The 27,187-nt window shown below is 38.0% G+C and overlaps 2 protein-coding genes across 5 annotated transcripts in view; one reads left to right on the plus strand and one right to left on the minus strand.

The window, feature by feature from the left end:
• Positions 1-7,681, minus strand: part of cd276 (CD276 molecule) — a 95,001-nt gene extending 87,320 nt beyond the window's left edge. For both annotated transcript variants that reach the window (XM_026914215.3, XM_026914216.3), the window contains exon 1: positions 7,439-7,681. The gene's annotated coding sequence lies outside the window, so the exon portion shown is untranslated. The remainder of the gene's footprint in view (positions 1-7,438) is intronic.
• Positions 6,643-26,563, plus strand: ubl7b (ubiquitin-like 7b (bone marrow stromal cell-derived)). 3 transcript variants are annotated; one of them, XM_053234827.1, is made up of 11 exons: positions 6,643-6,774; positions 19,538-19,703; positions 20,105-20,224; positions 20,546-20,628; positions 21,068-21,152; positions 21,241-21,298; positions 21,408-21,541; positions 22,558-22,607; positions 24,067-24,228; positions 25,044-25,154; positions 26,301-26,563. In XM_053234827.1, exons 1-11 carry the CDS (start codon positions 6,724-6,726, stop codon positions 26,439-26,441), a joined length of 1,161 nt encoding a protein of 386 aa, XP_053090802.1. In that variant the 5' UTR covers positions 6,643-6,723; the 3' UTR covers positions 26,442-26,563. The 3 variants fall into 3 exon arrangements, with proteins under 3 accessions (XP_053090802.1, XP_026769850.1, XP_026769848.1); XM_026914049.3 differs by lacking the exon at positions 6,643-6,774 and adding an exon at positions 18,193-18,333; XM_026914047.3 differs by lacking the exon at positions 6,643-6,774 and adding an exon at positions 18,226-18,362.
• Positions 26,564-27,187: the final 624 nt, after the last annotated feature.

Genomic DNA, 27,187 nt, shown 5'->3' on the forward strand with positions numbered 1-27,187 from the left:
TCCATCTGGATTTGATTGGCTGGTGAAAATAAAACATGGAGTCAGATCTAGATACAAGTTTGCAGTCAGTTGTGAGGGACGATGCCACTGGCAACCTGCTTGCTGTGAATCGCTACAACTGGAGAGTGAGCTGACTCAGCGTTTTCTGTTCTTGGAAGACTATGCCTGGGGGTGAAACGTGACATGACGTGATTGTTTTGTTCTTTTTTTAAGTGAAATGGCTTGAGAGTCATAATTCGATTCTGTATGTTGACATATTTCCTTGTCAAACAGGACAATATTTTTTAAAAATAGAAAATAGCATCTGAAAAATCCACTCAACTGTGGCTTATGCTGCATTCGACTTACCTCGGAATTGGGAAGTCCGAACTTGGAACTACGAATAACGTAATTTTTTACTTCCCTGCTTTCATTACAACGTGGGAAAATCATGAACGCCTCCATGTTTGCCTTTTGTTAGCATCAAGCTAGCCAGCTAACTATGATGACTGATGTGTATTCTCCTCCTCATAACAGCAAGGGGCTACTTTGTTTACTGTTCATGCTGTGTGCAGCCATGTTGATTTGATGTCACTTGCTGAACTCGGGGTTGAGGAGACCGTCCCAAGTTCCCAAGTAGGAATTCCGAGTTGAGGGGCCGTTTTCTTTGGTTTATCCTAGTGTTATGACCTTTAGTCGAATGCAGTTTTAGCACACACACTTATTTAGCATAGCCAATCCACATATCAGCATGTTTTTTGGACAGTGGGAAGAAACCGGACAACCCGGAGTAAACCCACACGGAGAACTTGTAAATCTCTGCATCGACAATATCCCGAACTCAGGTTGAACAAATGCTACTAATCAAAGAAACCACATTCATTAAATCATGCAGAAGAAACTGCAGAGAAAATGACAGAAATTCAAAGAAATGGTTAAAGTTTTAAATAACAGAATTTTTTCAGCCTTGGCTGAGGTAAACAGTGAACTTTAAATACAACCAAAAAAGGATAAAGGGTTATGGAATCTGATATCTGACATAAATAATGAAGCAGAGGGTGTGTGTGTTCTCGCATATCCATGACTGTGTGTATTTTTGCCTTGAGCTCTTTTGATGATGTCATCCTGCTGCTCCTCTTCAGAATATTCACATGATGGAAAAACAACTGGTACACATTTCTGCTAACTTTTCATAACCACTGGAAAGAGAACATAATTTTAAACACTAGGGGAAATTAACTCTATATATCATGAAATGTGATGAAGGTGAAGAGCAGTCTTTTGTTTTTATGTACCAAAGAACTGGAAATCTATCACTGATTTAAAAAAAAGAAAGCTATTTTTTTTTTCATTTTGTCTTATTTTATTGGCACTTCACTTTTAGAGTACTTATCTATTATTTTTGTAATTTTATTTTATTTTTATACACATCTTTTTTATTATGAAAAAAAAATTATATTATATTGTTATTATTTGTCTAGTTTAAAATACTATTTTATTTTTTGATTACCTTTTATTTTCCTGTTTGAGCTGCATTTTAAATATATGAAAGATGCTACATATATAGAATATATTATTATTACTGCTATTATTTATTTATTTATTTAAATCCGAGTAAAGTTCTCTTTAACCTTTAATTGCTCAGTTATAGTATATGCTTGAATTGGTTTCTGCCTCACTTTTGCCTCACCTCTACTACTATATCGCTCATGGTGAAGGATCAACCGGTCTGACTCACATCATAACCTCAACCACTAGTGGAGAAAAAAGCAACCTGATGTCATTTCCCTCAAAATTACATAGCACTTTTTCATGACAGAAATAAACACCAGGCAGAGCTAAAGGAACAACAAAAGCAGTTCCCGTGCTCATGAAACAGCTCAGTGGAAGCACAGACAGTGCATTACTTCTTCTACACATCTTACTGCCTCACTCATACACACACCACAGTGTCTACAAACAAACAAAAACTCCAGCCAAAACCTCATAGATCTAAGGAAAGAACTGAATAAAAAATTCACTCCTTGCTAGGTTTCAAGTTTTCAGGATAACACACACTGAGTCAGACATAAAGCTTCACACCACGTTGCAGGCGAAGGCTTTGATCACAGCAGCCAAATCCTGAGCACAGCATAAGAGCAGCTAGCTTCCTCCATCGACAAAATCTCTCTCTTTACCTAATATACAGGGTGAAAAAGGTGAAATCCCCTTCACACACATGCAGTAAGCTGTTCTTGAATCTGACTGGTCAGAAGGCGTTGATTAGTTTTCTAATAGCACGGCTCTGAGAATAGCACCAGCTGTAATTCATTTTTTTTTTTTTTTTTTTTTTAGTATGCTTTATTGTCCTTGAGAGGAAAATTGTTGTGGACTACATGTTGCTGCAGACATACAATAAACAGATAATAATAACAATAAAAAAACAACGATAAAAAGATAAACTCAAATAAGATCAAATAAGATCAGTGTGTTTGTAAAACAAACACACTGATACAGGTACAAAGGAATTCTTATATCGATTTAACTTACACATTGGGAAAATCACATTTCATATGATTTATATTAATGTGCATGTTTAAACTCATTAGTGTTTTTATAGTAACAGTTCGTTCAACAAGGATGCTCTACAGCTCTATGTGCTATAGCCCTATTCGGATTGGATTAGTTTATCAGGGGGGCGTCTGTAATCATTTTTTTACATAGTGATAAAACTCTTGCATCCAGACACCACTAAAATGACCAAAGTAGGTTGTAGTTAGTTTCTAGCGGGTTGTATTTTCTACGAACCCAGATGTTTGCGTCATGTGATCATATGATCACGTTCCCATAACAATATGGCGTCCAAGCAGTCCAAGACGTACTGGAGTGGAGAAGAGAAGCATATTTCAGTCTGGGTCGAACCAAAGCTCCAGCAACAATTTGAACATACAATAAAACAATAATCACAAAGTATACGAGTAGCATCCATCCATTTTTCATGGACTCAGGAAGTGTTCAATAGCTGGGGGAGGGTCAGTGATACATACAGCAGTCAAACATCTTTTTTCCCAACCTGAGGCGAAAGCTGCATAGAAAATCACGGACATGTACAGTACGTTGTCACAGTCAAAAGGGCCTTTCGCACCGCTTTAGTTGCAGAACTAAATTTACAGTAGTAAAGTACTGGGCGATTTTGCGCTATTTTGCGAAATATTTCCCAGTACCGTTTAAAGGGTTGCATTCCCACCGACAGTGGGCACTAGGAAGTGACGTAAGCCGGTCGACAGCGACGTCATTTGTGCGCGGCGTTCAACAACGGAAACAAAGAAGAACAACGTAAACAACCGGAGTATGGAGGACGCTGTGATCGGAGTTGTGTTTTTGTTGTGTCTCGCGTCCATCTATCGCTGTTCTCCACATTTGCGAAATAAGTTGGCACTACAGTATGTTTACACGGCGTTTTAAATCATGGCGGCGAGGGCGTTTTCGTACGCGTTTGGCCAATCAACGTCTACTTACGTCATGGATAGTACCAGTTGTGGTGGTTAGACCCTGCTCCGGAGTGGGAGCTAATTTGCTTACCCAGTTCCGGAGGTGCGAAAACGCCAAAAAGTGGGTAGTTCCACAATTAGTTCAGGTACTATGAAAAGGTTCCCGCGGTGCGAAAGGCCCTAAAGTTAAACCAGTAAAATTAAGTTTTCTGACAAAAGAGGGTCTTCAGGACGTTGTGGTTTCTCAGAAACATTACAAGTTGTATTTTTTTGTATTGGTAACTTCAAGAAAGATAGAAAAGAGTGGCTGGTGAAGGAATGAATGTTTAGAGTTGTTATAACGTAAGTGACAACAGGAACTAACTTGCCTATGTTTCACAACATTAAATGTAACTATAAATGAATAAAAAAATTTGGTAGTGTTTACAAATTGCTGTGGTATAGGTGGAGTAAAGTACTTCAGGATGTGCTTTTATAGTAAAATAATCAACTCTGGGGTAGTGACAGTAACTCTGCTTCGCATCGGGCCACACAACACCAACCCCTCATTGATTATTTTCCTATAACAGCCAATCGTTCATGTTATATTCCTTACATATTACATATTATATCCAGTCCAGAGAAGAGAAACCATATTCATTTCTAGTATTCTGTTAATTCTAGTATTCAGGCTATTCATTATCATGGTTTAAACAAGCATTCAACAATTCATACCTAGCCCTACCCCTTACTGGCGACTTGAAATCACACTCCACACCAGGTCGAATCCTGACTTCAATTACAGCACGAGATACGTAGACTAGAGACTCTAAAGAGTTTCATCATATGCCTATGTAGTAAAAAGTTCAACAGTTTGCCTGAGATACACGGCTTTACAACACGGCTAATAACAGTTCACAAAATTCACATAAAGCAGATCCTCTCTACAACTCTGCAGCTAAATGACTGTCCTTAAGATCTTACTGCAACGCAATAAATCAGCATGTAAAACATTTGCAATCTTCTTGATTGTAATTGCCAAAAAGCTCAGCTGTCCAGGGTATTAAATCTCTCTCTCTATCGCTCCTTGTGTGTGTGTGTGTGTGGTTATATGGAGTCAGTGAAGTCTTTTCACCATATATACTACACTAAAACAAATCCACTATCCTCTTTGAGAGAAAGGCTGAGCTAATTAAATTGGCTGTGAGTGAGTAACAGTGTGTGTGTGTGTGTGTGTGTGTGTGTGTGTGTGAGTGTGTGTGGCGGGTATTCCCTGCTAGTTTTAAGACTTTGTCTAGACCTTGTCTGGCATATAAAACAGTTCCAGTAAGAGGCAGTGCAGTGCAAGCAATACGTTGCCTATATCAGCCAATCAATAGTGGATATCCGTTCTTTTAAAACTGTAATATTTGCCATGCTAGGTGATGTAGAAACTCTTATTTCATACACAGGGTAGCCTTCAAGATGTTGAAATTAACTGGTTCAGGATTAACCACAATTAATTTTGCAGATCACACTGATTTTAGTTTCCATCTGTCCTATCTACCTATTTATTCAGCCTTAAGTCTGGACGAGGTCGGGTTTACTTCCTTAGTCTCTTTCCTGTCCAGATTGTCTGAGTTCCACTGAGAAATTAAAACCAGATCTAGACTCTGTAGAACCTCTGAATTTCAATGACTATGGAAATACAAACTTAACTTCTTAAAGTCAGCTTAGAAAGCCTTCTTAAAATCCTTACGTTACTATATTATGAAAAAAATCAGGAAATAAAGAAAGAAAAAATTAAGTAATTAAACCAGCTTGGATTTGAAAACATTGACCAGTTTGGATGGGACAGAACTAGGAGTGTGACACTACACAGGTATGATGACATACAGTGATAAGCCAACTTATGCCACAGGTATACAAGATCACAAAGTGTTGATTCATGTTACAACAGCAGCTTTTAACAACAGTTCTGGCTGTAAGTCAAACAAGTCTTTCACACGGACTAGTACTGCAGATGATCTACATAATCTCAGCCTAGTAATAAAAGGATAAATAAATGTGGTGTTAACAAAGAAAAATGTATAATCATTGAAATGTTGAAGCTTTGAGTGAGGAGATGTTTATATATAAAGGAGTCTCCAGTGTCAGCACTTTGTAACAATAAGGAAGTTTTCTGACTCGGGAGAGTCTTCAGGTCTTTGTGCTTTCTGATTCCTCGGTAACATTGACAACCTACTTCTTTTGGCTTATGAACTTCAAGATAGAGAAAAAGAGAGGCTGGTGAGAAAACAACTGTTTATAGCTGCTGTAACGTAAGTGATAACAGGAACTATCTTTCCTGTAGACGTTCCACAACATTAAATATAACTATAAATGAATGGAAAGTATTATGTATTGTTAATTAAACTGTAATAGCTGGCAAATTGCTGTGGTATTAGAGGAATCAAACATTTTGCGACATTCTGTTTTAGGCGACAATCTATCTCGGGTGGCATTGGACAATCATGGATTGTTCTCCTATAACACTATTTTTATTCCTAACTTGAAATACTGTTAAATACCAGAATATGTGATGATGTCACTAAAATGACATCATCACATATTCTGGTATTTAATACCAGAATAATACCAGAGTGAAAAGTAGAATCTTTGAAATATTTACATGAATTTCAGAGTTTCTTAGTAGTTGGTATGTCCCCTTTTTGCTTTAATGACAGTGTGCACTCAAGCTGACAGACTCCACACACAGTTTGTGCAAAACCTTATGATCCATTTTAGATCAAATCCATGCGAGTGTCGTCTGAACACGTGCTTCAACAGAAGAGATTAGACATGAGGGAAATCTGATATTTTGTACAAAGCAGTTAACATGGCCAATATCACAAATTTGGTTGCATTTAAATAGGGACCTAGAAATAGTGCAGAATCCTGAATATTAAATATTCAAGATTTTTGAATTTTTTTTATTTTTGGTTGCCTGGAAGACTAGTGGTAAGGCCTCAGTGCTCTCACCCCGTGGCCCGGGTTCGAATCCTGGCCAGGGAACCAACCCCCAGCTACCGGGATTGCACAAGACAGGGCACTTCCAGTGCCAGTCCCAAGCCCGGATAAAACTGGGGAGGGTTTGTTGGGAAGGACATCCAGCATAAAAACTGTGCCAAATCATATATATGGACCAATGATCTGCTGTGGCAACCGCTAACGGAAGCAGCCGAAAGAAGAACAACAACAAGATATTGAACATTTACTTTCTTTGCTTTAAATATTTCAAAATTCTCATTTTAAATGAAAAAACAACAGATTTGCAATGTCGTCTCAGACTTCTGGACCCCACTGTATATCTGATACATGCACACAGGTTGGTTAAAATGTTTTTAAAATATCTTTTACATTTATTTGTAAATATAATATCAGTGAAACATAAACGGTAGCTGGGTTGTGGACTCCCTGGGATACTTCTCACCAGCACAGAACTAGGAGATGAATAGATGAATTTCTTTTAATCTTTTCCTTGGGCATGGAAGCTGAAAGTTCAGAGTTATAAAACAGATGGGAAAATGTCATGCTCCATGACCTGTGTTTATTTCGATGCTGATTTCTGTATCCTGTATTCCTGCAAGAGCTCTAATCTTGGCAGTGCTCTATCTTCAATCTGTGGCTCAAACTCTTAGGAGTGGCCCTCCAGAAATGCCCTAAAACATCTTAAAATGGTCAGCTGGTCTCCATGGGAGCAAAAGAAACCAAATAAAGACAACTACAAATATAAATTTCCCTGGCTTTCAGCAAAATTGTAGCAAACTGACTGCATTAGAGTGTAAAATGCAGCGATTCATTGTTTCTTTCCCAGACATGACTGTCTTTACCTCAGTTTCCAGCTGCTCTGTGCAGCTGTTTGGGCTAGTCACAGCCGCATAAAGCAAGTTATCAGACATTTATCAAAACATTCATGGTTTAAAAGCTTCAGGAGAAAGGTAGAGAGGTAAACAAACATGGAACTAACATGTAGAAAGTAGTTGGCTTACCGCAGTCGGAGTCCAGCCTGGCAGTGTGGGGTGGATAAACATCAGAGTTAGCTAGCTTACTTGCTTCATTCCTTTTTCACCTCAGGCTGAGTTTCAGTCTTTACACAAATAAAACCAGGTCGTTTCTGAGTTTCAGCTTAATGTATGCTTTATTACGGTTTTATTCAGAGAACAGCCAAAATTCAACCGCTCCCTGTTCATTCGCTCGCTTTGTCACTCACAATAAAACGGATCCAAAGCAGGGTTGCCAGATTGCGTACTGTTTGCAGCAAGGTTGCCAGATTGGGTACACCCACTACAGGCTCATGCTGGTCTAAAAAGTGGCCCTGAACTCAAAAGGTGCTCTTTGTCCCTTAGAGTTTTGGATGAAAAACAATAATATATCGAGAATTTTTATAATTTTTTTGCACATTTCTTGCTTTCATTTTATTGCTTCCTGGAAAACGATGACTCATTCTGTACTAGTCTTGTGCTCGTCCAGTTATACTCTCTAGAATGTATATGTCCCGCCCCTGTTGGTGTATCATACCAACTCATTAGCAGGAAACGTGCTGCATCTCAATTCTCCTACAATCCATCCTAAATAGTCTCCGAGATTAGAATGTCCCAAATCGTAGTATATTAAAATGAGTGTCCCAGACATACCCGGATGGTCTACTACAGTGGTCACCAACCCTCTTCCTGGAGATCTACCTTCCTGAAGACTTTGGCTCCAACCATAATCGTGTCCACCTGACCATTTAATCATTGCCTTAAGAAGTTCTTGATCAACTAAAACAGGTTTGTTAGATGTTGGTTGGAGATGAAACCTGCAGGAAGGTACAGTAGATCTCAAGGAAGAGGGTTGGTGGTATATTATTTCTGGTAGATTTTTGAAGTGTGGATCAGTGGACACTTTTTCAGTTAATATTGCCAACAACTCCTTGCACAACGGTCGAGGAAGAAGGAGTTTTGTGACAGCTTCATCGAATACAAGGACACATTTTAGAGAGATGGAAATGAAATGTGGAAAAATAAATCACGGGAACGGTAAATTAAATTATATAGTTGCTCTCCAGACCTGCACGATCCATCCTGATCACTTGGAAACCATTCGCTTCTGCCGAGGATCGCCCCTCATGGACAGCCTAAAGATCCATGAGATTACAGAGGATGGTACCACCCTCAGTAAACCCTGAAGATGGCTTTGGACTGCAATTGCCATGAACAGTTTTGCACTCAAGTCTCCATCAGTGAACAGTTCTGAAATGTAACTTCAACAAAATATTCATGTGAAAACTATAATGAATTTCCTGTTTACACAATTGCACTTGCTGACTATGTAGTACACAGTTATAGAAGGGAATTATTTATAATCACACTATCCCGTGTCACCCAGATGATGATGGGTTCCCTTTTGAGTCTGATTCCTCTCAAGGTTTCTTCCTCATATCGTCTCAGGGAGTTTTCCTTGCCACCCTGGCTCACTCATTAGAGATAAATTTCTAAATGTATAAGTTTAAAATTAATATCCTGAATTTATATATTTCTGTAAAGCTTCTTTGTGACAATGGTCATTGTTAAAAGTACTATACAAATAAAATTGAATTGAATTGAATAGTATAAATTATATAAGGAATAATGAATGAAGAAAAGCTGAAATGCAACGAGGAGTTTGTTTTGTGTTGTCAGGTGTTGTCTGCCGGGCAACAATGTTCTCTTCCGTTACATGACATGTTAGTATGTCCCAGTACTTGCATACGCATTTTCTACACACTTAAAAGTATGTACTTTTTCTTCACAAAAAGAGTAAATACTTTTAGTGTATAGTATAAGTAGGCGAATTGAGACACAGCAATGGTTTGTCAGTGCATATCTTGCTGTACATCTTACCACACAATATTCCCCTTTCCATCCATTCTTTGCTTGAGAGAAATATTCAAGTTATTCAGTTTGAAGAGGGTGGAATTTGTGCGAGCTGGCAGTCAAGGATATGGGAAGCAGGGGTGCTGAGGGTGCTGAGGGTGCTGTGGCACACCCGGCTTTCAGGATTCCTTTAATTGCAACAGCTAGCATAATAATAATAATAATAATATACACTATATGGCCAAAAGTTTGTGGACATCTGACCATCTCACAAATATGTGGACCTTCCCCAAACCGTGTTGGAAGCACATAATTGTCTAGAATGTGAATTTCCCTTCACTGGAACTGGGCTAACCTCTCCCAGCATGGCAATGCCCCGTGCACAAAGCAAGGTCAGTGAAGACATGGTTTGCCAAGAACTCGAGTGGCCTGCAAAGAGCCTTGACCTCAAACATGCCGTACACCTTTGGGATGAATTGGAACACTAATTTAGTGCCAGGACTTCTTGCCAGACATCAGGGCCCCACCTATTGCGCTTGTGGCTGAATAAGCACAGATCCCCACAGCCATGGTTTAAAATCTAGTGGAAAGCCTACCCAGAAGAGTGGAAGCTGATATAGCAGCAAAGGTGGACCAAATCCATATTAATGCCCATGGTTTTGGAATGGGATGTTCAGTGCTCAGGTGTTCACATACTTTTGGCCATATAGTGTAGTTTTTAGGTTTGTATATCAGAGGTAGCATTCTTTTTATATCACAGTGATTTGCCAACAACTGTCATTTTAAATTTATTAATGATTTATTAAAACACTTTTTATGGAACATCTGCGAGACTTGAGGATTCAGGACAGAGGAGGCTGCACTTTCTTTTGTCTCATTAAGTTCAAGAGAGAGAAAAAAAAGAGAGATCCTGGTGAGGAAACGACTGTTTATAGCTACAATAATGTAATCAATAACAGGAACTAACTTCCATGTCAGGAATAGTTACTGACTTTTATACTCAAGACTCCTTCCATAAATGTAGAATATACTGAACTGTATGTCTCCTGACAGAAAGCTTTACCATATTCATTATATACTTTTCTTTGTTAACATATAACATGTTTTTTAATCCATTTATTATTAAACTTGGGCTATGTGAATGAACTGATAATATATGAACAATAAAATAAATCTATCATTTATGCTACAGTTGTAACTATATAATCAACACCTAATGATTCAATAATTTAACTGCTCTGTGATATGTATTATTGTAATCATCACACATTCTCTGTTAAAAGAAAAATGACTTGAATATCATTCAAAGCAACCCATAGATGCTGCTTAAAATTCCTGCATCCCCAGTGTATAACACTTTCCCACATCCCTGTTGGTGGTTATCTGACAGACACTTTTCAAAGGAGTGTTTTACCAGCTTGGGGCTGTTCAGTGCTTGAATGTCATTAAATCGAGAATGCAATTCTGTCTTTATACACTGTCAGGGCTTTTCTATCAGTGAGAGTAAGTATATTATATAGCCAAAAGTTTGTGGACACCTCACCGTCACACCCATATGTGCTTGTTGAACATCCGATGACAAATTTATTCCCCCTTTGCTGTTATGATAACTTCCAGTCTTCCGTGAAGGCTTTCCACTAGATATTGGAGCGTATCTGTGGGGATTTGTGTCCATTCAGCTACAAGAGCATTAGTGAGGTCAGGCACTGATGTCAGGTGATGAGGCCTGGGGCGCAGTCGCTGTTCCAGTTCATCCCAAAGGTGTTCAGTGGGGTTGAGGTCTGGGTTTTGTGCAGGACACTCGAGTTCTTCCACTCCAACCTTGGCACATCATGTCTTCATGGAGCTCGCTTTGTGTACAGGGGCACTGTCATGTTGGAACAGGTTTGGGTCTCTTAGTTCCAGTGAAGGGAAATTATAATTCTATAAAGTTGTGTGCTTCCAAATTTGTGGCAACATTTTGAGGAATGCCCATATATGGGTGTGGTCAGGTGTCCACAACATTTGGCCACGACAGTAGGCTTCGGCTCAAACATGTATAGCATAACTCTAAAAACACACAGCATCTAGTCATTTGGGCAGTGTTTTCAAAGTGGTCCGTAATCCAATGGTGGAAATCACACCATTATCAAAATTATTATATTTATTATTGACTTATCATAGTCAATAGCTTCTTTGGCCCCTCTGAATTGAATGAGTTTAAACCAAACCTCAACAACAACCCAACTCAAAAACACATTATGGATTAGATGAATCCATAGATAAACAGATTATATAATATTATATAATATTATTTATATAATATTATTTATTTTTGCCATCTACATAACCTTAATTCCTGTGAGCAAATATTTTAAGGTGGATTATTTTCGACTTTTGTTGAACCAAGTGCAACACCACTACCAATGGTTGTAAAAAAAATAAATAAATAAAAAAATATATATATACACAGAATGGCATGAAGAAGCAAAGCTAGGACTGATTTCTTTATACTCCAGATTCATCTAGCCTATCAGTGACAGTCATGTCAGGTGATTACACAGAGTGACACACCCTCTAGATTTGATCTGCATTTGGCATGATATATTGTTGTATTTACATTTACTATATAATATTTATCATATTTTTTTCCCCAAAATGTTTTTGGAGGAGAAAATAAAAGTAGACAGACTAAGCACACATTGTCCAGGCAAGCGATAAATTACACAAAAGGAGAAATGAGTGAACTGTTAGTTCAGTGGTTTTTCGGTTTGAATGAAAGGGTTACAGCTTTTTTCTTTAGCATGTGTATTTGAAGGACACATGGCATGAGACATGAAACACCTTAAAAAATTAGAAATCATGAACACAGCTGCCTATCTGCCTTTAAGTGTGTGTAATAATAATTCTTATTACGCAATCAGTGAAACCTTGGGATATAATGCATCACTCAATCCTAATACTTTCAATGTCAAGCTATTGATAGATAGGTTTCATCTATAGGATTTTATACCATTAGTCATCACTGGTTAGAATGTTAGTTTGCAACTTCTCAAAATTTTATATGTATATTTATAGCTGTCATTAAAGCCACAAAGGAAATGTGTATTCTGCTTTTTAGCTGGCAGTATTGAGTAACTTCTTCATACTGTATACAGTTTTCCTTCTGCAAAACACAAAAGAATGTGTACTTGCAGTACAAAAAAATGTATTATGGTCTGAGTCATTCCAACCCCATTACTGTGAACCCTGGGAGCCTGCGGAAATGAGAATGATCATCATCAACTAGTCATTCCAAAGAGCATGTCTCCACTTTGACTCTGAAATGATAACTATAAACTCTCCCTTAATTAACATTTTGCTGATGACACAACATCGCAATGTTTTCTAGAAATTAATTCATGACCCAACAGTGGGATCATAGTGAAAGCTCCGTGTGAAAGCTGCTAGAAACTCATTGTCCTGCCTTCATTCACTGAGTGGCAGAGTTTTATAGCGGACGAGACATCCAAAAATTTGTAATATCAAATTGTAAGGTATTACAAATGCCTTAAAAAGTGAAAAAAAAAAAAAAACAGTCTCCCAGAAAATTTGGAGAAATAGGTTATTGCATCGGCAAGGCTAAAAAAAAGAGGCTATTTCAAAATACTATTTGAAGTGTCACATTCAAAAACATATGACACTGTGCGTCATCTTTTTTGATACTATCTCATTTTAAAAAAAAGTTCAATTTAGGATCCCAGATGGTTCTTCATTATTCCCCTAGGAGAAAGAACTTAAAGTTTCTTTAGAACACTACAAATACATGGTTTCCTTTCTGAAAGGTTTTTTTGAAAGCTGACCAGCTAAAGAACCTTAATGAGTCCTTTTTTCTAGGAGTGTTAGCTAAATTAAATATTTCTCAAAATGGCTGTTGTCAGTGGACATCATGTATAATAATTTTAATACAAGATGATACAAGTATGTTTAATTACCTAGATCTTTTTCATTCGTTCTTTCAATCCTTCATCATCAGTTCCCACTTTATCTTGTGCAGGGTCATGGTAGATCTGGAACACTCGAACACCAGTCCATTGCAAGGCACCACACACACATACACTGACACGCACATTCATACCTAGGGGCAACCTAGCATAGCCAAAACACCTACGTGCATGTTTTGGGGGAGGGAAAAAAATGGAAAGCCCAGAGGAAACTGAGATAACATACATAAATCCACACCGAGAGTAACCTGATCTCAGGATCAAACCGGGGATCCTGGTGGTGTGACGTGGCAACCCTACACACTGTACCACCTACATAGATCGTTTATGTACAAATTACAGCCCCAGACACTTTTTTCTTGCAGTGTAAAACAAATAGAGGCATCAAATTGAAAAGCACTCAATCTGGCAACCCTGCTCTAAAGCCCGACCCACTTCACTAGCATTTCCTCTACTCAAGACCAATGAATCATTTCAATCAATACAGGATATGCAGAATTAATTCAATTCAATTTTATTTGTATAGCACTTTTAACAATGGGCATTGTTACAAAGCAGCTTTCCAGAAATAAATGGATTCATAAAAAATATATTGCAAATATGTGAATTTATCCCTAATGAGCAAGCCAGAGGCGATGGTGGCAAGGAAAAACTCCCTGAGACAATATGAGAAAGAAACCTTGAGAGGAACCAGGCTCAAAAGGGAACCCATCCTCATCTGGGCGCTAACGGATAGCGCGATTATAAATAAATCCCTTCTATTATTGTGTACTATATGGATAAATAGTGCAATTGTGCAACCAGTAAATTCATCACAGTTTTTGCAAGAAGTCCGGCTGGTTAAAATCTGTCCACTGTCCACTGATGGAGTACTGAGTACAAAGGTGCTCATGGCAACTGCAGCCCCAAAGCCACTACAGCAATCGCAGTCCCAAGCCATTACAGTACCCCATATGTGATCCCCAAGCCATCTCCACAGCCCCCAGGTGGCACCATCCCCAGCAAACCAAATGGTTCCTCAGGCAGTCCATAAGGGGCCACCCCCTGCAGCAGCGAGCGAACTCAACCGATGAGAACTCCAACCAGAAGTAGGGCATCAGGATGGGTCAGGCAGCGAGGAGGAGCAGAAGGGGCATCAGGATGGGTCAGGCAGGTCCGGGGAGCAGAAGGGGTCAGGATCACTGGCATCTCAGAAGTAGCATGTGTAGCTCAACGGAGAGTGAGGGAGAGAGAGAGATGGAGGGAGAGGGAGAGATTGTTAGGTAAGCTTTTGTCCTCTAATGGCTAAGGACAATGTAGTTTGCATGCGAATGGGGGGGCGACAGCATCCAAACATTCCAGTTCACCACAACACTCTATGCCTGTGAACCCTCCAGATCTGCTCCTTTACCTAAGAAAAAACTATTCACAAAAGGCTTGACTAAACGAATATGTTTTCTGCTTAGACTTAAACACTGAGACTGTGTCTGAGTTCCGAAACACTAAGTGGAAGGCCGTTCCATAACTGTGGGGCTTTGTAAGAGAAAGCTCTACCCCCAGAAAGTTCTACCTAATCTAAGGCGATGCAACCAGACAAATCCCATCAGTTCATTCTAAACAACAACCTAAATATATTTAACTACTGTTTTGTTGTAATCATATTTAAATCTGGGATCTAGCACTTATTTTTTTACGAGTTAACTGGTTTGAGGTGGAGTCAACAGCAAGAAAAAAGTGGTTTGGGGTTGGTTGCATTCATTGTGGTTGCTGCTACTCATCCTTTGGCTTCCCTTTGTTCCAGTTTCTTCTTCCTTTCCCGTTATTTCCTCTCTCTCTCTCTCTCTCTCTCTCTCACACATACACACACACACACACACACACACACACACACACACACACACTCTGTCTCTCTTTTCCAGCAAACATGTTTCTGAGTCATTTCCACCATGACTAATATTAAAAAATACCCAGACTTGCCCAGAGAGCAGCTAAAAGTTGCTGACATGTTTCCTGATTGCAGTAATAGACATGAGTTCAGACATGTACTTAAGGCAATTTTAGAAGAATAATAAAGAATACAGGATGAAAGAAATCTGTGGTATCACAAATAACAAGTAGGTCAACTGTTAAACCATGAGTGGAATTTTTTACAGTTGCTATAAATATGTGCATCCATGTCACATATATAGAAGACATATGAGAAGATGTCAGATAGATGTAAAATTTCTAAGGATGCTGTCAGATTATTTGGAATTATACCACAGCACTTGGTCAGAAGGTTTTGATTAATTTTCTATAACAGCAGGTCTGACAGTAGTACAGAATGCAAGGCAAATCATAGGTTTATATTAATGCACTCGCTCTAATATGTTATTGTTTCTTTAACAGCAAATTCACATGGACTTGTGTGGCGGATTCTCCAAATTAATGGCTTAAATTTTTTTAATAAAAATAAAAAAACTTGTGGTTGTTAATATGGTGAAGTGTTCTGGGAGAACATTTCGGAAGGAGTCTCCAGCGTCAGCGCTTTGTAACAGTCAGAGGTAAAGCTACACAGGAAAGTTTTCAGGATGGAAGTCTTTGCGGTTTCTCTGTAAAATGACAAGCTTTTTGTCTTATTAACTTCAAGAGAAGGTAAGGTAGCTACTGTTTCAAGCTGCTACAGTATAACATAAGTGATAACAGGAACCAACTTGTCTCACTGAAGTTCCACAACATTAAATGTAACTATAAACAGATAAAAAAAAAGTTTAAAGCTGCTATAACATAAGTGATAACAGGAACCAACTTGTCTCACTGAAGTTTCACAACATTAAATGTAACTATAAACAGATTAAAAAAAAGTTTAAAGCTGCTATAACATAAGTGATAACAGGAACCAACTTGTCTCACTGAAGTTCCACAACATTAAATATAACTATAAACAGATTAAAAAAAATGTTTAAAGCTGCTATAACATAAGTGATAACAGGAACTAACTTGTTTCACTGAGGTTCCACAACATTAAATATAACTATAAATGGATAAAAAAAGTATGACATGCCATTCTTTAATAATTGTTTTAAATGTTATCATTGGCAACTTGAGATGGTAAAGAGGGGGAAAAAAAAACTCTGCACATGTTGTAATGGCATCACCCCAAACTGTCACCAAACCAACACCAAATCCTGTGAGCACAACTCATAGGCAATGAAGTGTTTCTGATTCTGAATTATTATTATTATTAACAGCTCATTGCTGGATTTTAAAATAGAATACGCTAAATTTTGTTTAGATTGTTAGTGTAGTGAATGTAATGAGAAGGCAGTAGGATGCCTGTTGAAAAGGCAACAAGGCTCTAAGGATAGCAAGAGCCAACATGCCCCAGGAAAAATGAGGCAAAATCCATGACCACTTCCTGGACACCAGAGACAATTGGCCAGCACAGCAGGACATCCAGGCCATTAGTGACTCCAATTTACCACCATGTCCCTGACAGACTTCCTCCCAAGTGAGCCGAATGACTCCTACTTATGGTTTAATTTACCAAGCTAAGACCTTGCAAGGAAGGTTCCCATCCAAAAAACCAGGTACACTGTCCATGTCTGTCTGTCCATAGTAGACATCAAGAACACTCTGATGAGAGTCTGCTTGCTGACCAATGTGTAGATGTCCATAAAGATAACTATAATATCTTCCTGAGTCAAATGGTTGTCCTTCAAAACCATTGTCCTTCTTTGCTGAAAAAGTCAGCTACTTTAATGACTAAGGAGAGCAAAACTTCCCCATCAGATCCCTACCACATTCTAGAGCAAGCATCCTGAAGCAGTCAGGCCCCTCGTAGTTTTGCACTTCTAGCTGTCGCAAGAGAGGCTTGTGCTATTCTTCACTAAATGTGCACATGATCCACCTACTTTACCAGGAAGAGGCTATTTGCAAATGTCTAACCGAATTTACTCACCACTAACTGGACCGCTAATCAGATTGCAACATTCTAGATATTAGATCCTCCATGGGTGGAGCTTCTGAGGCTGAGATTAGCTCCTCAGGACCCTAAACTAAACAAACTAGATATAGCTCATGTCCCAAAATTATCCACAAGTGATGGGAGGTCAAATCCCAACACTGCCAAGCTGTTTGGCCCTAGAACAAGAGTGTCATTCCTACTCATTCCTGGCTAACCATCGCTTCCCAGCTTCTTTCTTAAACTATGATTTGAAAGAAATTTTGTTCTGTAGACTTACATATGTACAGCTCAGCTTTTGCTCAGTTGAAAATGCTCATATTGCATGGTGCTCTTTGGATACAGACATTTCTGTAGTACAAGGCAGTACTGTTACAAGCTGACAGACTCAAAACCAGATCGCCAGAATAAACAGAGGAAACCAAGAAACTACAACCCACTGCTTGAACACTGGAAAAGTTCACAGCCAAACAAAGAAAGGCAAGACACATATAAGGTATTGGGCTACTGGGCTGCTGATTGGAAGGTCATAAGTTTACATCCCAGCACCACCAAGCTGCCACTGTTGGGATTTTGAGCAAGACCTTTAACCCTCAACTGATTGCTCAGTTGTATCCTGTTTCAATTGTAAGTCGCTTTGGATAAAAGCAGCCAGAATGGTGATCTCTGTTTCTTCTTGTGCTTTAAGGGCCTTAATGGCTCATAAGTCATGTAGGCATGCTCGGTTAATGGATTTTAAACAGGATGTTGTTCAGCCTGAGGCAATTGCTGGTGAGTGGCCTCAGCACATGGTGGTGTTAAAGGTACCAAGGAGGCTGATTAAGGAGGGTGAGGTAAGTCCTTGCCCTCTTTTCCCTCACTGTTTCAGGGAAAGTGGTGGCTCAGTGGTTAACGGCACCGGGTTACTGATCAGCAGGTTGGGGGGGTTCAAGCCCCAGCAGTTTTTAATGAATAAAGCTGCCACTGAGCGAGGCCCTTAATTAATCCTCTCTAAAGGCTTTCCTCTTCTTTCTTCTAATGGCGTTTCACCCTTCAGTCCGCCAGGGGGCGATAGCGCACTCTCCCGTTAGTCTGCGCACGACTGATAAACCGTGTAGAAGAAGAAGCAGAAGAAGCAGCAGCAGAAGAAGAAGTCTTTGTTTACACCCGTGCCGGATCATCTGAGGGCAAGTTTGTTACCGATAAGCTAATTTAGGTGCGAATGGGTTGTTTAGAAGATGTTAAATAGATAATTACATTATGTAGCAGTAGTACTTGATTTGTACTTGATATAATTTGATTGAATTAGAGATAAAAATCTGACACTATACTTGACTACACACATATATTTGACACATTGAGTTTTAGTTAGCTAGCAGCATTATTTTCTGACATTAGGCCTATTTAATGTTATGTTTAGTAGATGGACAGTTTCTGAATCTAAAATGTTTCCAGACTTGTTTTGTAAGTCCATTACGCAATGTATGATATAGTCTAATTGAAGAAAGCACACTGTATGACCAATGACAGTCATTTAGTAAATATATCTAATATCAGGATATCCCTAAATTAAAGGTGCAGTAGTCGTTTTTTATTCTTTACTTGTACAAATGACCTGGAAGAGATGTAGAACATGACAAAAAAGACAGTGGATTAAGCTGTGGACTTAGCAAAAGTTTATTAAGTCTCTGAGGAAATCCTGTTTGGGAAACTGACTTATGGTCCAGAATGCCTGTTTGTGTTTGGATACGCTTCCTGTCAGTCATTTTATAGACACTGTACAGACCACTGGAGAAGCTCCTGGAGGCGGAGCTTCGTGAACATAGGAGGGAGTCATTCAAATGTCAGACCCACCTAACTGTTAGTACGGAGCCCCTAAGGGGACATGTACATTTATGGCATTTGGCAGATGCCCTTATCCAGAGCAACTTACAATTAACTCATTTATGCAACTGTGCAGTTGAGGGTTAAGGGCCTTGCTCAAGGGCCCAGCAATGGCAGCCTGGCAGTGCTGGGATTTAAACTCTCAACCTTCCGATCAGAAGTCTAACATCTCCCCTCATGGAAGAAAATCTTTCAGTGCCTTTGTGTTTCCCTGAGAAACTTTGTGTTCTCATGCAATCTTTTTGCGTTCTCTTGCAAATATCATTGCGAGAGAAAACAAAAGTTTTGTGAGCAAACGCAAAGTTTCTAGGGGGAATGCAAAAGTTTTGCGAGCAAACGCAAAAGCATTGAAATAGAAATTTTCCTCTGATCTCATATTTTTTTTCCCATCGCCATATCCCTTAAGGGCTGTGTATGTTAAAGACCTAATCTTGGGGGGAAGAAAAAAAAATAAGATGAATCTTACCTAATGCATCTTTAACACTTAATACTTTTCTTTACATCAAGGACATGGAAAATCCTTTTTGGCATCTGTCTCTGAAGCTTCACAACAGGCCGAAGTCAGTGTTGCCTTTCCCTGAGGATGTTGAACCTGGAAGCTACATGGTGGCCACCATAAAGCAGCTGGTCTCAGCGCAGTTACCAGACTCACTGCCAGATCCGGAGCTCATAGGTTTGTCTTGTTTTGCACTGACACTACAGTAAACAGGGTCATTTTCCCTAGAATATCATTAGAGTCAATCTCTGCCAACTGATCGCTGATATCCTTATAAGTATTTTTGTATTGAATGTTTTTTTTTAACTAAATCTATGTATGCAAAGATGCTTACTAAATAAAAGCAAAGCTCTAATCATTTCTTTATTGTTTAATCAAGAAAATAACAATTTCGCAACTTCTGCATTATTAAATCAGTTGAAAAACTTATTTCAAAAATTTATATTTCCAATCATTACCTACAGCAACATCTGAGTGACCAAGCGAAAATCTGAGTGACCAAACCAAAATTGTCATTTCTAGTGACTTGCCATAAAAAACATCATCGTATAAATCATTTTTTGTTTCTTTTTTTTCAGAGCTGGTTCACTGCGGGTGTAAACTAAAAGACGACTTGACATTAGATTCCTATGGGATCAAATCAGGATCTACATTGCACATCTTAAAGAAAGTGTGGCCAGAACCTGCGGTCAAGCCAGGTGAGATGACCATCATCATTTATTGGTCCAGGTGAAGTTTTATTACAGTTTAAGCACTATCAGTCAAATCAGGTCCACGTTGCACATGGATCCTGACTAACAAAACAAATCAGACAGAATGGCAGTTAAATAAAGAAAATCCTATCTGAGTGGTGTGTATAAGAGCGGTGTGCCTAGAAACTGGTGGATATACTGTACAAATGGCATAGCATCTATCAGAATACATACATACATACAAACACACACACACACACACACGCACACATATATGTATATATATTATAATTTTTTAATGTAATGCCTTGTTATTGACCCACACAGAACCAGTGAACAGAAGTGCTGCAGCGAGAGAGTTTAGACTGCTTCAGGCTGCCATGCACTCCAGTGCTGCGTACAGAGAGGCAGTAAGTATTATAGTAATAATAATAATAAAAATAATAATAGTAATAATGATAATAATAACCTTTATTTATGTAGCACCTTTCATACAAAAAGTAATATGCTTCACAAAATGACAATTATATGAAAGTCAGTAAAAAAAAAAAAAAAAAAAAATGTGAGTTAAAAGGAGAAATAAAAGAAGAGTTTGAATACAAAAAAACACTAGATCATTAAAAGATACATTAATAAATTACTTAAGAAATAGTTATGTAAGAAAACTAAATTAAACTAAATTTAATAGTGAAAATACAGACAGGAAGAGGGAGGGGTAACTCCTTACAGGCTGGTGTGTAGTTAGTGTACGTAAAATAATTGCTATAATCACGTAACAAGATATTGCACATTTTATGATATAGTTGAAAATAAGTTTATTTATTGTCAGTACTTTTCTTTGTATCGCAGGTGTTTAAGATGCTGAGCAATAAGGAGTCTCTGGATCAGATCATAGTGGCCTCCCCTGGGCTCAGCTCAGACCCTGTCGCATTGGGCAAGTCTGAAACCATACACTATCGCTCATGAAGCTTATTTCCCATGTACATATGCAAATAAATGATATTTATTATCTGGTTTTGCAGGTGTTCTACAAGATAAGGATTTGTTTGTGCAGTTCACAGACCCCAATCTGCTTGATGTGTGAGTTTTTTTTTTTTTTTTTTTTTTTTAAAGAATAATTAGGATACTTACCTGTATAGGCAACATTAAGAGCTTCACAACACACATGGCCTCTCTGTTTTCCCTCCAGGTTGGTCCGATCTCATCCAGCGCTGGTTAATGCCATCATTCTGATCCTCCACTCTGTGACGAGCAGCATGCCTGGCCAATCAAATGCAAGCTCCTCCCACAATGCCCCTGCTAGTTCCTACAGTGAAATGCCAGGTCAGTATAGACCTAGTGTTAAACACATGGGTTCTGAGGTGACAAGTAGCATAACCTGTGGTATAAGAGAATACAAATAAAATAACGGGGCGTGCTGTTGTAGGAAAATAATCAACGACAGGGTGGTTTGATGCGGCCCAACACAAAGCGGAGTTACCGCTGTTACCACCTGGAATTGATTATTTTCCCATAGCAGCATGTACCATAGTGTTTTATTCCTCTTATACCACAGCAATTTGCCAACGATTGCAATTTTTTCCAATAAAGAACTATACATACTCTTTATCCATTTATAGTTACATTTAGTGTTGCGGAACATCCACAGATTAAATTAGTTTCTGTCATCGCTCATGTTATAACAGCTAAACATAGACTTGCCCAATTTATAGCTTCTGGGTCTTTAATTTGGATAAATATTCTTTTTTCATGCTTTATAGTAGTACTCATGGATTTATAATAAATTAATTAATTAGTGATTGTAGATCACTTATCAAAAATGTAGTTTACTTAACAAAAATATTTATTTTTTCTTCCTGTGTAAAACACTGATTAGAAATTAGACAGTCCTCCATCCTGAAGACTTTACTATCTCTGAAAACTTAGTTACAGCTTTACATCTGTTACAACGTGCTGACACTGGAGACTCCTTCCATGTTATATAAGTGTTACATAACGTCTCCTTACAGAGAGCTTCACATCCACAATTAGTCATTTTCCTTTGTTAAATGACACGTTTTTAAATCTGTTTGTCATAAGGTGTAGATTATGTGAGCGTCCACCATACAAGTCCTTGTGTAAGTCATTATTATAGATACGATAATGTATTAGAGTGAGAGCATTAATAAAAACCTTGCAATTTGTCTTGCAGCTGGAACTACTGTCAGAGCTGCTGTTATAGAAAATTAATCAACACCTTCTGACCAATCAGATTTGAGAATTCAACAGCACTGTGGTTAAATATGAAAGAATTCTATCTACATATTTATGAGGCTTTCCTTATTCTTTGTCTGTGATAGGAGGATTTATGTTTGAGGGCATGTCTGACGATGAAGATGATTTCCAATCCGTAAGTAATTTTTTTTTTTTTTTTTGTATAAATACTTTGCTCCCATACTGTCTTTCTTGAAAACTGTTCTGATGGTACTAGGAACAATACATAGCAATCATACCCGAACATTAAAACAGACAGACAATAAAAAATTTGCAAAACTAGAAAACACTTCAAATCCTCTGTGCTTGTCTAAATAAATAGAAAATGCTGTCTGTTAGAAAATATACTGTACATTTGAAATATATTTCATGTGTCTTGTGATGCACATTGTAATATATACACAAGCAGTCAAAAGTCTTTGAACATCCTGTATTAATATTTTTGGTTAAACTTAAAGAAACACTGTCTAATAACAACTGTAAGATAAATCTAGTTTTATAGTAACTTACAGTAACTGCTTCACTGAACACACATCTTTAATAAAGCACTCATTTAGAGTGATGTTAAAATCTGACAGTGGACGAAGAATCCTTAAATTTATCATTTAGGTATTTGTTAGAATCATGTTAAATGTATTTTTGTACGTATTTAATTGCCTATGGTGGAAAAAACTCCAGGTGTACAAAGTCTCATGACTGGCAGGTACAGTATTTAATCACATTATTCAATCTGAGACATGTTATTCATAATAAACATAACTCTTGTGATCTATACAGTAAGGTCCATGTGCATTTTTTTGGACTGTAGCAGTTTCTCATTTCCTTATGAATGCATAGATTTGCATCTGTTAGTAAATGAGGAAGTCATTTATTCTCTGTAACTTTCTATTCAGCCTGTAATAAGAAAGCTTTATGACTGGGGCTATATTACTTTTTTTGGTAATGATGTGTCAAATTGGTAAACATTTTCATTTTCTCATGGTGCTCCATAAACTCTCATAAAGCTCCAAATGTACTAAACTCCATACTTTGGTGACGGTAACTTTTACTTTAGATTTATTACATGGGTGGACACCTTTAGAAGCGACAGAAGATGAAAACAAAGGATGCAGATGAGCAGTTGAGGGTTAAGGGTGTTGCTCAAGGGCCCAAAAGTGGCAAGAAATTATAGTACTTTATACTAAAGCACTGTTGAAATCTCAAATCTGATGTAATTTAACAAAGAAAAAATGTAAAATCGTTGATATGGTGAAAGCATCCACAACATTAAATGTAACTGTAAACAGATAATAATAAAAGTTGTAAAACGGTTAATAAAAAATTGTAATCATTGGCAAATTGCTGTGGTATAAGAGGAATAAAACAGAGGAATAAAACACTTTGGGATGAGCTGTTGTAGGAAAATAACACCACCTTGTCGTTGATTATTTTCCTATAACAGCATGCCCTGTTGTGTTTGATTCAATATTTACTGGAGCTTTATAATGCAGTCTTAAAATGCTTACAATATATTTGACTGTATTATACTGGCTAGAAATTATTACTGTGGAATTAAATTGAATTAAAACAATTCCATGGACTCTTTCTTGGACTAGGGAAGTCGTGCAGGCTCATCCCAGCGGCCGAGACCTCCAACCAATCTGAGCAGCGGCGGAGCTACAGGGCCTCGACCTATCACTCAGAGTGAGCTAGCTACAGCGCTAGCTCTGGCTAATACACCAGACAGCAGTGCAGTCACACCCATTCTGGGCAGCCAAGTAAGTCTTTTAGCATGCACACACATACAAACAGCTACTGTAACATTAAACAAACATACACTCACCATCCACTTTATTCGAAACACCTGTACACCTGCATATTCATGCATTTATCCAATCAGTCAATTATAATATTATTATTATTATTATTATTCTGTGTGTGGACACACGTTATTGATGACAGAGGTCAGAGGAGAATGGCCAGACTGTTTCGAGCTGACAGTAACTCAGAAAAACCCCTCTTTACAACTGTGGTGAGCAGAAAAGCATGTTAGAATGCAGAACCTTGAGGCAGTTGGACTAAAACAACAGAAGACAACATCGGGTTCCACTCCTGTCGGCCAAGAACAGGAATCCGAGCCTACACTGGGCACAGACTCACCAAAACTAGACGGATAAAGATTGAAAACACTTCAGCTGGTCTTTTTTAAAACCTTCAACTGTCCAAATATTCGAGTCTCCATCTGCAACACGATTGGCTGATTGGATAGTTGCATGAATGAGCAAATGTACAGATGTTCCTATTAAAGTGACTTGTGGATGTACATGCCACTTTTATCTAACCTAAATCCACAGCTACTGCAATTATGTGGACAAAAAGGCAGCTCAATGGAGAGTCGAAGGAAATTATTACTGTTACTGTTGAACAACCGTACACATTTTCATCTACAGCATGACTACCACAGTTGGCATTAGTAAAGACTGACTCAAATTTCAAGGACATTTTCATCAAAAGATCTAGAACTATGACAACAACTTATACACACCTCCTCTTCACGTGTTTTCTCTCTCTCTTTCTCTCTCTCTCTCTGCAGGACGTGTCCACTGGCAGTTCTTCAGCAGCAGCAGGGACTCCTGTCACTAGCAGTGTGTTGAGTCGGGCACTACAGCAGGCTCTGGAGGCTTCTGGGGTGACCCCTCTGCAGGTGAAACACACACTCACTCACTCATGCAGACACACATACACACTCACATACACAGTCTGCACAACAACACACTCCTGCTGAGGCCTGTGTACATCTCTGCGGTGGTTTCAGTAATTGTGCCACTGATCTTTACATCTGCATAAATAGAATCACATCTAAATTATAACAAAACATGTCACACAGTGAGGCTGGGTTGCAACAACAGAAAGGCATCAAACACACACACACACACACACACACACAGCTTTATTTTGAAGTTTATTTCAAAACAGAATAAAAGAAAACAATCAACTTGAAGCTAAAAGCCAAACAATGACTCAAACAGGAAAACACAGCTGCACAAAACAGAACTTTAATAAATAAAGGCTCACTAATATATCACAATAGACTTCCTGGTATATAAATAACAGCAGTCATTCTTATTTTTGAGTAAATGTAATGAACATTAGCACTTCTGATTGAAGTTTCCAAATTCCAAACTTCTCTGGGTTTCCTGGTATTATATAGACTATTTCCATAATTTAGAAAAAAACAGAAAATGGATAAAACATTGTACAGATATACTATACGGCTCAAAATTATTTGGACACTCAAATCAGTAAAATCAAGCACATAGCCATGCAATCCCCATAGACAAACACTGGCAGTAGAATGGGTCTTGGAAAAATGAGAAAATGAATAAAATATCCTTGAGATATTAGAGAGGTCCTCAGATGACATGGCACATTTCTTGTGTAAGGAATAAAATCAGGATGTGCTGTTATAGGAAAATAATCAACAAAGGGGTGATGTGATGCCATTACCACCCCAAAACTGATTAACAGCACATCCCAAAGTATTTTATTCTGCATATACTACAGCAATTTGCTAATGATTACTGCATTAAATTTATTAAACAATGGCACAAACAACTTTTTTTATCCATTTATAGTTCCATTTATTGTTATGGAACATCCAGAATACTTCCTGTTATCACTTAAAGTTATAGCAGCTACAAGCAGTCGTGTCTTTTTTTTTTTGAGTTTTTTTTTTTTAAATTTAACTTTATTTATTTATTTATTTATTTATTTTTTAATATTGCCAGTTAGCCAAGGTCTGATACTTTAGTGATCATACTTGAATGCAGCGTCTCCTCCTGTCCCATAGGGGCGCTGGCAGACGCAGATGCAGCAGCTGAGAGATATGGGCATCAGAGACGAAGAGCTGGCATTACGAGCCCTCCAGGCTACAGACGGAGACTTGCAAGCAGCACTCGAGCTCATTTTTGCTGGAGGAGGAGGACTCTGAGGCCTAGAGGTCTAAGGATGGAGGAAACTTTTAAATTAAAAACTTTAGATATTACATCTGTATACATCATTTTTTAAATTTTTTGGAAATTAGTACTAAATAAATGGAACAAAGTACTGGAAGTTTTTAGTGAGGTGTGATTATTTATTTATTTATTTTTTTTGCAGGCAGGGCAGATTCAGAAAATATAAATTGTATTGGCCAAAAATGACCACTAGATGGCAATATGTGACCACATGCAGTTTGTTGGTTATAAGCTGCAGGCTCAAATCAAACATTCATGTGCTTTTAGACTATGCGTATGCAAAGCTGACTAGTGGTTTCACACTCAAATACAAACAAATCTAAAATAGAAAGACTCGGATGTACAATATTTGCTGAACAAATGAAGTGTTGAGGAATGGATACATTTTGCACTTGCCTGTCCCAAACAAACCCATGAAATGGAAGGCTTGTAGCAGATAACGGACAGAACCAATACTGGCTACCAATGACAGCAGTAGAGTTTGTCTGTGGTGCTATTTCTGTTTTTTTTTGTTTGTTTGTTTTTTTTTGCCTCAGAACTATAATTGTTAAAATTAAAAATATATACTTTGTTAGGTTAGCTAGGTAACATTGGTGAACATGTATATATGTATATGTATATATATATATATATATATATATATATATATATATATATATATATATATATATATATATATATATGAAACATATATATATATGAATATATATATATGAAACAT

The sequence above is a fragment of the Pangasianodon hypophthalmus genome, chromosome 6, assembly GCF_027358585.1.
Source record: "Pangasianodon hypophthalmus isolate fPanHyp1 chromosome 6, fPanHyp1.pri, whole genome shotgun sequence".
NCBI classification, from domain to species: domain Eukaryota; kingdom Metazoa; phylum Chordata; class Actinopteri; order Siluriformes; family Pangasiidae; genus Pangasianodon; species Pangasianodon hypophthalmus.

Excerpts from the sequence above, each read along its gene's own strand:
- ubl7b (XM_053234827.1), top strand. The coding sequence starts at position 6,724 with ATGTCGTCTCAGACTTCTGGACCCCACTGTATATCTGATACATGCACA. Across the intron at positions 6,775-19,537 it reads TATCTGATACATGCACACAG|GACATGGAAAATCCTTTTTG; the intron begins GTTGGTTAAAAT and ends CTTTACATCAAG. Across the intron at positions 24,229-25,043 it reads CACCCATTCTGGGCAGCCAA|GACGTGTCCACTGGCAGTTC; the intron begins GTAAGTCTTTTA and ends CTCTCTCTGCAG.